General features: G+C 33.0%; 1 protein-coding gene across 1 annotated transcript; it reads left to right on the forward strand.

The window, feature by feature from the left end:
• Window positions 1-3782: 3782 nt before the first annotated feature.
• On the forward strand, window positions 3783-13448 carry LOC131928039 (uncharacterized). Its single transcript, XM_059283935.1, has 6 exons — window positions 3783-3871; window positions 9907-10033; window positions 11680-11801; window positions 11916-12072; window positions 12269-12420; window positions 12630-13448. Exons 1-6 carry the CDS (start codon window positions 3826-3828, stop codon window positions 12770-12772), a joined length of 747 nt encoding a protein of 248 aa, XP_059139918.1. The 5' UTR covers window positions 3783-3825; the 3' UTR covers window positions 12773-13448.
• The last annotated feature ends 345 nt before the right edge of the window (window positions 13449-13793 follow it).

Consider the following 13793-nt stretch of genomic DNA (forward strand, 5'->3'; position numbering starts at 1 on the left):
CAGTGTGGTGTTGATATAAGTGGTCAGCGGAGTTAACTTCTACAATTTAAGCCATTTGTTACATAGAGTGCATTTTAAATGATGAAATATCTGACAGGGTCCAATCGGCGATTGTTAAAATATCGACTTGCAATCTTGCAATCGTTAAAATACAAAAACAAGTTGCACAACCTCATAAGATCGCGAGGTCTGGTATCAGAATTTTTTGTGTGGATAAACGACAATACAATATTTTTAGAAAGGCAATTGAAAAAAAATAATTGAGAATACAACATTGAGGAATGGATCACAAAGGGTTAAGTAGGGAAATTTGGAATACAATTAGAAGAATACTAAAGATACAATATCATTCATCCAAACTACGGAGTAGAAGAAGAATTTCTGACGGCTTTTCCCATTGTCATTGGCATTGACATTGACATTGACATTGACATTGACATTGACATTGACATTGACATTGACATTGACATTGACATTGACATCCACATCCACATCCACATCCACATCCACATCCACATCCACATCCACATCCATATCCACATCCACATCCACATCCACATTTACATTTACATTCACATTCACATTCACATTCACATTCACATTCACATTCACATTCACATTCACATTCACATTCACATTCACATTCACATCCACATTCACATTTACATTTACATTCACATTCACATTCACATTCACATTCACATTGACATTTAAGACTTTGAATTGGATTTTCATGGTCCACGGACTGTATGTTCAATAACTAATGCAGTGTGACATTCGTAAATTTCAAAGGACGTTTAAAGTGAGCACGATTGTTTTAAAATCTTTTGGACAATAACAATGTTGAGTGGTAAAGATTTCATGGGTAACAGGTGGCTGTGAATAACGGGCAGTGTGGTGTAGATGTGGATGTGCATGAAGTGTAATATGATGCTGATAATGCGCTGTGTGGAGTTGATATAAGTGCTGTGTCCTGTGCTGTTGATGTGGATGTCCCATAGAGCGATGTGGATGTTGATGATATATAAAGCGGTGTAGATTCATGAGAGTAGATTGTGTAGTAGGTGTGTTCTAACATAAAAACACTAGATAAATGGCACCATGAAGGAGATAAACAAGGCTGATAATGGTGACTTTTTCTCTAAACCAAACGCACTCTCTAAACTTAGTTGGAAACAAAATTGTCAATCAAAAAGAATTTTTTTTTCAGAAATAGCATTTTAACAGGAACGGGAAATTTAACTTAAAATGAACACCCAATAAACTCCAACCTTAATCTTGATACTAACGCTTACTTTATAAAACACTTTTCCAGTATTTTTCTACATACATCATTCACTTCTAAAATTAGACAATAAAACTAATAGGTGTTAATAATTCAATAATCTAGATTAAAATGAATTTTTTTTAAAATAGAAATACGTAATAGTTGTATCGATATGACGAACTCTGTTTTAAGATTTCCAAAAGAAACTTTACTTAGAGGACAGGGGAAGAGTTGGGTTCAATTCTGGAAAACAAATCGTGGTATTTATTAGAAACAGGGGAGTTGGCGTTTTTTTAACAATCCCCTTGGGTTAATTGTTATAAAAGATAGTATGGTCTGGGTCTAGTTTGGTCTAGTTCCCAAATTATTTCTCACACCTTTTACATGTACAATGCTATCTCCTGTTTAAAAGTCAGATCAAATATACTCGACTAATCACTTTCTGCAAAAAGTTAGGGGCACTTAAAACTTTTAGGGGATGGGAGGGTAGATGGCAGACATTGGTTGAATTACATATTTTGCATTTAAATTATATTTCGTATATGGGTGGAAGTGCAATACCCTTCCCCTCGAAAAGAAAACGGATAAAACTATGTACAGAACAACATTGAGTCCCCATAGATCTGATGGGTACTTGGTTAAAGTAAAAGAGGCGGGATATAGTGCGGGCACGCTATCCTCTCATATACCTTGTTCATAGAATCAAGTGAACTCAATTTTACCTGGCTCAAATGACCTCCATGTTCAAAAGCGTAATTTTACTTCTTTTTATCCGTAATATAAAAAGCGTAGGCTTACATTACACCATTTAACCCTTTGAGTACCGTGGGACATACTTGTTCAATAAATCTAAAATAACAACAAATAAAATTGAAACAAATTGGAGCTGTTTTTTTTTTCTAAAACAGATTTTAAAGAAACATGTCTGGTTTTAAATAAGTTTCATTTTTTAAATTGATAACATCTTAATTTTACTTCAAATACCAAACGCGATTTTCAAGCTTGAACTTTTAAATCAAATGAAGAGGTGCTACAGAATCAAACTACGGTAGTGGCGATGATGAAAATTACTTTTGAGGAAAATGTTCAAATCCCGGACTCTAGTATTTAATTCTCATATATTTTAAGAAGATTATTAATTTGTTCCTATTTAGTGCGTTATTACATAAACACTTGTTATAAAACTTTATCAGGCATTTTTTCAGTCCTTTAAACACTAGAGTTGCATGACTAAAAATGTTCGTATAATAGTACGGTACATAGTGCTTTATAAAGGAAATTTTAATTAACACTTAAAAAATTAGTTTAGCATCCAATTAAGTCAGATTTGAGGCCTAGTTGCATTGTCATCAGGTCTTGACCCACGTGCGTAGTTTGAAACGAATCGGTCAGTTAGAAATATTACAATTTTGCTCGGAAGTTTCAATCCATGACGAAGCACGACAGACAGATGAAGAAAGCAAGTTAAATAGCAGCTTGTTAAAGATTATTGCTTTTCTTGCGTATGCGATAAAATGAGTTAAAAGTTACGAATTTATACATGACGGTCAATTTATTCTCATAAAAAGATTAGCGATAACTTAATTTCATAATCTGGTTTCATATTCTAGAGGCTATCGGTTCGCTGCCAGTGCACGACCTGTTCTATGACTTTTCAACAAGTTAGAAACGTTAATAACATGAAGTCTAGAAATATATTTGTGGTTAAATGAAAACTTGTGTATTCCAGACACAGAGTTCCCCCCCCCCGAAAAAATTCTACCGCCCCCCCCCCCCCCCCCCCCCCCCGAAAATTTCAAGTGCCCCCCCCCCCCCCCCCCCCGGATAAAAAAGTCTTGAAGAAACACTGTCCAGACAGAAACAGTTGAAACAGCAACTGATCACAATTATGTTTGCTGGCCATCTCGAGTAGACCTACAGGACAATAATAGAAATAGGGCTCATTGTGACATTAACCTATGATCAGAAGTCTTCTTTTAAGCACTATTGGAAGCAGCAAAACAATCGTGAACGGAAGAAAACAATGAGTTCATTGTACACAGAAGCAAAGGGAAAAACTGAAGGAAGAAAATATGTGCTGTTCTGATTATATGCGATACAAACCTTAGGTTACTGATTATAATAGACCAGACTAAATTACGATCGTAGTGCTTTGTAATTGGCATATTTTGTTTTAGAAACAGTCCACTTGAACAATTAGTTACTACATGTAAAATGTACACAAATCGAATTCATATTACGATTCATGTTGGAAAATTATTTTGCCTCGAAAATATGGATACATGATGCGTGCTGTTTCTTCTCATGATATCAGCTTAACTGTATGTCTTTTTTTTAACTCACGGGGCGTTTTACCTCTAAAATTGTGTATAACTAAGATTTCACAAATTTGCATGCAGTAATTTTAGTCCTTAAAGGGTTAACGCCCGCGGTTTAAATTTTTTATGGTCCAGAAGGTTTTCACGCCTACTCGGGCTCTATATAAGCTAAAGGAAAGTAAAGGAGCGGTACCAGAAGTGTTTTACTCTAGCCAGATTTTGTTGCTTCACACTTCCAAAATGTTCAAACTCGTCTTGGTTTTATCCATCGGTTACATCGCTGAAAGTGAGTAGCTTAATAAAAAATTTTGGTTCAAATAATTTTTTCTTGGAATGATATTTCAACTTGTGACTTTTTTTTTGGAAATTTGAATTCAGCAAACTCGTACATTTCGATAATATAAGAAAGGCCTCCGAAAAATTGGAAAATTTACTTTTTAAGATAACGGTTATAAAAATAATTTTTATGCAATAAAATTCTAAATGCTGCATTTTATTTATTCCCCTGAAAATTCATTCTGCTTACATAAAAATAATTGAATTTACATAAATATTGTATTTGCATTTAGATAAATTAAATTTAGCTGATGTAAAATTATTTAAGGCAAGTAAAATTTACAATGTGTTTTAGAGGTTCTTTTCATAAAACGGAAAATATAAATCTGTAATTTACAAGATTTTACAAAAACATAATGTGCTCGGTTAATGAATAAGTCACTTTGTGATACCTCTTTGAGGCGGTAAACGCGATGTTTATTTCGGGGGTTTTCTAATTAACATTAGGAATCACACGTAGTTTACCTACTAGATTATTAGAACTCGACCAAATGGCGATACCCTCCCATCGATGACAGTATCTGATATCATTCAAGTGTTTTAACCCCATTCAGAAAAATTAGAACAGACTATTTGGTATATAAATTTGTACATTTTTAATTAGTGTGAGATGTGTTTAAAACAGTAGATGGATCTTGAAAAAGTCACTATTTATATTCGAAACTTTTTCTTTCACGTACGCACTTGACCTTAGAAACATTTAATGAATTCGAGTCGAACTCTGTTCTTTGTGTTACCATTCGTTCATTCTACCATCCGACCACACCTTCCCACTCTATTTATAAAACACTGCCTAAAAACATAAATTTATTCACGAGGTACGTTTTTTTATAAACTGCAGATTTTATTGGTTATTTTGTACAAGGAGAATGTATTATTTAGTCCCCTTTTATGTTCTTGATGCATCTTGTATCTTGTCCATTGTGTTCTAGATGAATGTTTTATCTAGTCTAATGTAGTGTAGTAGTTTAATGTTGTATGTAGTCCATAGTTGTGTAGTAGTCTAATGTTTTATCTAGTCTAATGTAGTGTAGTAGTTTAATGTTGTATGTAGTCCATAGTTGTGTAGTCTAATGTTTTATCTAGTCTAATGTAGTGTAGCAGTTTAATGTTGTATGTAGTCCATAGTTGTGTAGTCTAATGTTTTATCTAGTCTAATGTAGTGTAGTAGTTTAATGTTGTATGTAGTCCATAGTTGTGTAGTAGTCTAATGTTTTATCTAGTCTAATGTAGTGTAGTAGTTTAATGTTGTATGTAGTCCATAGTTGTGTAGTCTAATGTTTTATCTAGTCTAATGTAGTGTAGTAGTTTAATGTTGTATGTAGTCCATAGTTGTGTTCTAGATGAATGTTTTATCTAGTCTAATGTAGTGTAGTAGTTTAATGTTGTATGTAGTCCTTAGTTGTGTTCTAGATGAATGTTTTATCTAGTCTAATGTAGTGTAGTAGTTTAATGTTGTATGTAGTCCATAGTTGTGTAGTCTAATGTTTTATCTAGTCTAATGTAGTGTAGTAGTTTAATGTTGTATGTAGTCCATAGTTGTGTAGTCTAATGTTTTATCTAGTCTAATGTAGTGTAGTAGTTTAATGTTGTATGTAGTCCATAGTTGTGTAGTCTAATGTTTTATCTAGTCTAATGTAGTGTAGTAGTTTAATGTTGTATGTAGTCCTTAGTTGTGTTCTAGATGAATGTTTTATCTAGTCTAATGTAGTGTAGTAGTTTAATGTTGTATGTAGTCCATAGTTGTGTAGTCTAATGTTTTATCTAGTCTAATGTAGTGTAGTAGTTTAATGTTGTATGTAGTCCATAGTTGTGTAGTAGTCTAATGTTTTATCTAGTCTAATGTAGTGTAGTAGTTTAATGTTGTATGTAGTCCATAGTTGTGTAGTCTAATGTTTTATCTAGTCTAATGTAGTGTAGTAGTTTAATGTTGTATGTAGTCCTTAGTTGTGTAGTAGTCTAATGTTTTATCTAGTCTAATGTAATGTAGTAGTTTAATGTTGTATGTAGTCCATAGTTGTGTAGTAGTCTAATGTTTTATCTAGTCTAATGTAGTGTAGTAGTTTAATGTTGTATGTAGTCCTTAGTTGTGTAGTAGTCTAATGTTTTATCTAGTCTAATGTAGTGTAGTAGTTTAATGTTGTATGTAGTCCATAGTTGTGTTCTAGATGAATGTTTTATCTAGTCTAATGTAATGTAGTAGTTTAATGTTGTATGTAGTCCATAGTTGTGTAGTCTAATGTTTTATCTAGTCTAATGTAATGTAGTAGTTTAATGTTGTATGTAGTCCATAGTTGTGTAGTCTAATGTTTTATCTAGTCTAATGTAGTGTAGTAGTTTAATGTTGTATGTAGTCCTTAGTTGTGTTCTAGATGAATGTTTTATCTAGTTTAATGTAGTGTAGTAGTTTAATGTTGTATGTAGTCCATAGTTGTGTAGTAGTCTAATGTTTTATCTAGTCTAATGTAGTGTAGTAGTTTAATGTTGTATGTAGTCCATAGTTGTGTAGTAGTCTAATGTTTTATCTAGTCTAATGTAGTGTAGTAGTTTAATGTTGTATGTAGTCCATAGTTGTGTAGTCTAATGTTTTATCTAGTCTAATGTAGTGTAGTAGTTTAATGTTGTATGTAGGCCATAGTTTTGTAGTAGTCTAATGTTTTATCTAGTCTAATGTAATGTAGTAGTTTCATGTTGTATGTAGTCCATAGTTGTGTAGTCTAATGTTTTATCTAGTCTAATGTAGTGTAGTAGTTTAATGTTGTATGTAGTCCTTAGTTGTGTAGTAGTCTAATGTTTTATCTAGTCTAATGTAATGTAGTAGTTTAATGTTGTATGTAGTCCATAGTTGTGTAGTCTAATGTTTTATCTAGTCTAATGTAGTGTAGTAGTTTAATGTTGTATGTAGTCCTTAGTTGTGTTCTAGATGAATGTTTTATCTAGTCTAATGTAGTGTAGTAGTTTAATGTTGTATGTAGTCCATAGTTGTGTAGTAGTCTAATGTTTTATCTAGTCTAATGTAGTGTAGTAGTTTAATGTTGTATGTAGTCCATAGTTGTGTAGTCTAATGTTTTATCTAGTCTAATGTAGTGTAGTAGTTTAATGTTGTATGTAGTCCATAGTTGTGTAGTAGTCTAATGTTTTATCTAGTGTAATGTAGTGTAGTAGTTTAATGTTGTATGTAGTCCATAGTTGTGAAGTCTAATGTTTTATCTAGTCTAATGTAGTGTAGTAGTTTAATGTTGTATGTAGTCCATAGTTGTGTAGTCTAATGTTTTATCTAGTCTAATGTAGTGTAGTAGTTTAATGTTGTATGTAGTCCATAGTTGTGTAGTCTAATGTTTTATCTAGTCTAATGTAGTGTAGTAGTTTAATGTTGTATGTAGTCCATAGTTGTGTAGTAGTCTAATGTTTTATCTAGTCTAATGTAGTGTAGTAGTTTAATGTTGTATGTAGTCCATAGTTGTGTAGTCTAATGTTTTATCTAGTCTAATGTAGTGTAGTAGTTTAATGTTGTATGTAGTCCATAGTTGTGTAGTCTAATGTTTTATCTAGTCTAATGTAGTGTAGTAGTTTAATGTTGTATGTAGTCCATAGTTGTGTAGTAGTCTAATGTTTTATCTAGTCTAATGTAGTGTAGTAGTTTAATGTTGTATGTAGTCCATAGTTGTGTAGTCTAATGTTTTATCTAGTCTAATGTAGTGTAGTAGTTTAATGTTGTATGTAGGCCATAGTTGTGTAGTAGTCTAATGTTTTATCTAGTCTAATGTAATGTAGTAGTTTAATGTTGTATGTAGTCCATAGTTGTGTAGTCTAATGTTTTATCTAGTCTAATGTAGTGTAGTAGTTTAATGTTGTATGTAGTCCATAGTTGTGTAGTAGTCTAATGTTTTATCTAGTCTAATGTAATGTAGTAGTTTAATGTTGTATGTAGTCCATAGTTGTGTAGTCTAATGTTTTATCTAGTCTAATGTAGTGTAGTAGTTTAATGTTGTATGTAGTCCTTAGTTGTGTTCTAGATGAATGTTTTATCTAGTCTAATGTAGTGTAGTAGTTTAATGTTGTATGTAGTCCATAGTTGTGTAGTAGTCTAATGTTTTATCTAGTCTAATGTAATGTAGTAGTTTAATGTTGTATGTAGTCCATAGTTGTGTAGTAGTCTAATGTTTTATCTAGTCTAATGTAGTGTAGTAGTTTAATGTTGTATGTAGTCCATAGTTGTGTAGTAGTCTAATGTTTTATCTAGTCTAATGTAGTGTAGTAGTTTAATGTTGTATGTGGTCCATAGTTGTGTAGTAGTCTAATGTTTTATCTAGTCTAATGTAGTGTAGTAGTTTAATGTTGTATGTAGTCCATAGTTGTGTAGTCTAATGTTTTATCTAGTCTAATGTAGTGTAGTAGTTTAATGTTGTATGTAGGCCATAGTTGTGTAGTAGTCTAATGTTTTATCTAGTCTAATGTAGTGTAGTAGTTTAATGTTGTATGTAGTCCATAGTTGTGTAGTAGTCTAATGTTTTATCTAGTCTAATGTAGTGTAGTAGTTTAATGTTGTATGTAGTCCTTAGTTGTGTAGTAGTCTAATGTTTTATCTAGTCTAATGTAGTGTAGTAGTTTAATGTTGTATGTAGTCCTTAGTTGTGTTCTAGATGAATGTTTTATCTAGTCTAATGTAGTGTAGTAGTTTAATGTTGTATGTAGTCCATAGTTGTGTAGTCTAATGTTTTATCTAGTCTAATGTAGTGTAGTAGTTTAATGTTGTATGTAGTCCATAGTTGTGTAGTAGTCTAATGTTTTATCTAGTCTAATGTAGTGTAGTAGTTTAATGTTGTATGTAGTCCATAGTTGTGTAGTCTAATGTTTTATCTAGTCTAATGTAGTGTAGTAGTTTAATGTTGTATGTAGTCCATAGTTGTGTTCTAGATGAATGTTTTATCTAGTCTAATGTAGTGTAGTAGTTTAATGTTGTATGTAGTCCTTAGTTGTGTTCTAGATGAATGTTTTATCTAGTCTAATGTAGTGTAGTAGTTTAATGTTGTATGTAGTCCATAGTTGTGTAGTCTAATGTTTTATCTAGTCTAATGTAGTGTAGTAGTTTAATGTTGTATGTAGTCCATAGTTGTGTAGTCTAATGTTTTATCTAGTCTAATGTAGTGTAGTAGTTTAATGTTGTATGTAGTCCATAGTTGTGTAGTCTAATGTTTTATCTAGTCTAATGTAGTGTAGTAGTTTAATGTTGTATGTAGTCCTTAGTTGTGTTCTAGATGAATGTTTTATCTAGTCTAATGTAGTGTAGTAGTTTAATGTTGTATGTAGTCCATAGTTGTGTAGTCTAATGTTTTATCTAGTCTAATGTAGTGTAGTAGTTTAATGTTGTATGTAGTCCATAGTTGTGTAGTAGTCTAATGTTTTATCTAGTCTAATGTAGTGTAGTAGTTTAATGTTGTATGTAGTCCATAGTTGTGTAGTCTAATGTTTTATCTAGTCTAATGTAGTGTAGTAGTTTAATGTTGTATGTAGTCCATAGTTGTGTTCTAGATGAATGTTTTATCTAGTCTAATGTAGTGTAGTAGTTTAATGTTGTATGTAGTCCATAGTTGTGTAGTAGTCTAATGTTTTATCTAGTCTAATGTAGTGTAGTAGTTTAATGTTGTATGTAGTCCATAGTTGTGTAGTAGTCTAATGTTTTATCTAGTCTAATGTAGTGTAGTAGTTTAATGTTGTATGTAGTCCATAGTTGTGTAGTAGTCTAATGTTTTATCTAGTCTAATGTAGTGTAGTAGTTTAATGTTGTATGTAGTCCATAGTTGTGTAGTAGTCTAATGTTTTATCTAGTCTAATGTAGTGTAGTAGTTTAATGTTGTATGTAGTCCATAGTTGTATAGTAGTCTAATGTTTTATCTAGTCTAATGTAGTGTAGTAGTTTAATGTTGTATGTAGTCCATAGTTGTGTAGTCTAATGTTTTATCTAGTCGTTTTTGTGTGTCCAAGTATGTGAAGGTAAAGAACAAATTGAAAACTGCAATGAGCTCGAAAAATGTATGGACCCCAATGTTTTTGTGACTCCAGCTAATGTAGAATCACTTTATGATGGTGAAAACTCAGAAGCCCTACAAATGTAAGTAAAAAGTTTTTGTATAACATAAACGGTCATTTTTTACTTCCTCGTTCAAATAGTATAGAGAAAGTAATGTAATCGTGCGAAAAAAGCGAAATAGTGATTTTCAGAGATATAGACATTTTATTATCTCCCTTAGTCAAAAAACACTTTATTTTGCAATCTTGCCTGAATGTCTGTATGTCTGTGTGACGCTAGAAAACACCAAGCTGTAAGCGCGCTCCCTCCTACCACCCCACCCCTACATGGTCTGGTGAGCTGGGGTTCACTCTAAATTTTTACAATCATAGAGCCGGATTTAGTGACGGCCACTAGGGGCAGATAATTTAGTGTGAAACGATTTTAAACTTAGGGGAGGTAACTAAGAGGAGGTTGCTTTCACGGGGGGGGGGGGGGGGGGGGGGGGGTGTGTAGGGTAGGGGTTGGGGAAAGGAGGGTGGGTGTAGTATCGTCCTTAAAGAACTACTGATAGTGTTTTAAAGCAAATATTTTCAGTGGCAGCGTTGGTATTGTCGAATTCACAAATAATGAATTACTGAAAAGAAGAAAAAAAAACAACAACGGGTCGGCTCGTTAGTTTATATTTTAAGAGTTAAACAATTTATCTACTCCCCGTTCCGGTGTAAGGCCTTCCCAGTTACCTTGGCGAAAGAGCGCACCACCCACCAACTTCTTCTTCTTCTTCGTTCTTAATTATTAGTGTTGAAGGGGATCGAGAATTATCTGCCAGTGGGTTTGAACTCGAGACTTTGTTCGAATTTATCAACCATGAGCTTTTTGCCGACTCGACCACGCCTCCAACACAATTAAGCGTTACGTGTCAACTGGTTATGCGCCATTGAGGCCATTGACTCCGATTTGAGCCTGCTTTTCTTTTTGGATTTGCTTCCATAGCCTTTGTCCAACCAAGAACAAACTACAAGGCAGCAGTTATTTAATTTTGGAGTTAGCTCTCCTAGAAGAGTGGCTGTCCCCAGCTAACGAGCCTCATCTGCCCGAGGGTTCGAACTCGAGACTTTTCGGTTTAGCAACCATGAGCTTTACCGACTCGACCACGCCGAACCCTCACCCACCAACGTTATCGTATTTTACTTTTAAACAATAAACAATTTGTTACTTTTTTTAGTTTTAAAAGAATTATCTAATCACCAATCCATTACAAATCCTTGTGATTCTTGGATAATGTTGGTAGAGCTGATTTTAACGTCACTCCCCTTTTAAGGTTTACTCAATCGTCCAACACAATGTAATACAATTGGTTTCTTTTAAAAGTGGTAACATTTATCTACTAACCAGTCCAGTGTAAATCTTTCCGATTTTAGTCGGCGAGAAAGCGCCCCCCTCCCCAATCTAGGAAAAGCTGGAAAGCGATGTTTAGACGGTCACCGTTTCTTAACCGTATATGTTTTATAGTTACACATTCAATGTAGAAAACAATTAAATCAGTATGTAAAGGTTTGTAATGGCAAAATCTTTTCTTTGATTATAATTAAAAACTGCAGCTTAAAATGAGCTTTTAAATTTATTTTGTAGAAATTTTCGAAGTTCGGGGGCAGCCCCCCCCCTTCCCTGTTAGCTACGCTAGTTATGAGCAATCAAATTATTATAAATGAATGTATAAATACAAGTTAACATACATTTTCTAGGAAAGGCAACAAGTTTTACACCTGCTACTATACTTCTATGTATAAATGCTCTGATCCAGTTCGTAATAATTACCTCAAGTCTCAATTAAAGTTGGTCACTTTTCTTAGGGAGAGGAAAAATGGTAAAATACTTTTTTTTCACGTGACATAGGACATAGATTTGTATTCATAAACTTTAGCTCTATCAATGCCTGAACAAAATTGTTTAAAGTATATATTTGTTTTTCAAAATACAGATATCATAGACTTGAGTAAGTGCAAAGACAAAGACAGGATTAAACGGTTGATCGCATTTGTAAGCCTTGATTTCTGGCAAAATCTTATACATTACTCGTTTGAGGTTATTGAAAAGCATATGCCAATGTACATATGGATGGACAAATACTTTTGCAAGTAATTTTGTTGTATATTTTTTTCTAAGAAACTAGACTATCTTATTTTATTGAAAGTAGCTAAAGTTCCGAGTTTGCATTCAAGCTAGTTAAAAATTAATCCGGTAACCCTACAACACTCCTGTGTTATTTCATTATCCTGTGGTTTTATAAAACTTTTACATTGTTCACCACGATAGTTATATTCTTTTCTTTAGACGGTTTACTCAGCTGAAGGTTGCATTGTATTTTAAGTTGATCAATGTCTGCCCCGAAAATGCAGCTGAAGCGCTTAGCTGGTATTGGGGATATTACCATGAAGTGAACTTCGAAGTGTACAGCTGGTGTTACTCCGATTATATCGGAAAACGTGAGTGATGTTAACAAAATTTATTTTTGAACTTGTGTTTGTTATTTGTGTACAAATATACATAACTTTTATCAAAAACAACATTTAAATATTAGGTTTTCTTCACCGTTTTTTAATTTTTTTCTTCATATTATTCATTTTTTATAATTTTACTATAGTTTTTAAATATCATTTTATTCATTCATTATTATTTTTATTGTTTTATTTAGAAACGCCAGCACGCGATCTATACCAACTTGTGCTACACCCACGAGTGAAACCACCTGACCTAAGCGACAAAAATAACATACAACTTCTTGAGGATAAAGCATATGCAAAGTGGGCGTTTAATACCGTAGCCCCCTGGGGTTAGCGTGGTCGAATCGACAATTATACAGAACGAATTAATATTACTTAAGAACGAAGAAGAAGAAGAAAAAAGAAGCCCCCCTGGATTTGAATTTCGATTGAAATTAGTGCATTAAATTTTTGGTGGTTTTTTTCAACTCCTCTTTAAGTAGTATAACGCTAGCCTTTCAGTTCTATTTTTAAAGTTTAAGTAATTTTTTAAATTTCCCTAGTTGCCATCCTCCATAGTGTTATATAAGAATATTCGAGAAAGTTTAGGGTTTATTACGTAAGTATACGTGCCGTCTTAACCTATTCACCCACACACTGAATAGGTTGGACTCTCTCCACGCTTGCCTGGTGCAGGATTTTCCAATTCTTTGAACCCTTGCTGGTGTATTGTTAAAAAAAATGTAAGCAACAACTAACATTAGTAACTCTGGAATAAAGACACGTCGACAACATATACAGTTTATTTTTTTTCCAAACGTTATCAATGTAAAATAAGATTTATTAATGTTTGGGTCTGGGCCTTTTTAAGATTTATTAATGTTTGCCACTCCTTTCCCACTTATCGCGTCGTCTGGCGGCATAGTAGTTTTCCCACTGGATAATATCTGATCTGTATTGTTTTGTTTAATGCATCATTCGTTTGTAAAATGCTTCTATCATTCTGCAATAAAAATAATTTTTGCTTTCCTTGAAAATGGAGTGTATTTTAATTATTTTTAAGAGTATGACATGAAAAACAAACGAGGCAGACATCTATGCATCACATTACTTTACTAATTCTTTAAATATAAATTATGATACAAACTTCATTTGTTTAAAATTACAACTTCAGATTACGTTAGCTAATGTGGCAACTATGTTCTATCGAGTCCGACAACGTTATGAGTAGCCGCAGCTGCAGAATTGCTTTGTCAAGGACCCATCTAGGATATGTCTCGCTGGACAAGAGGTCCCTTTACAAACTGTTTTATTTATGGTATAGCTGACTTTACGTCATTTAACAACATAAATAGAATCGTTTATAACAGGCTTTA

Source organism: Physella acuta, unplaced genomic scaffold, assembly GCF_028476545.2.
Source record: "Physella acuta isolate Inbredline_101_S28 unplaced genomic scaffold, ASM2847654v3 ptg001456l, whole genome shotgun sequence".
In the NCBI taxonomy this organism is placed as follows: domain Eukaryota; kingdom Metazoa; phylum Mollusca; class Gastropoda; family Physidae; genus Physella; species Physella acuta.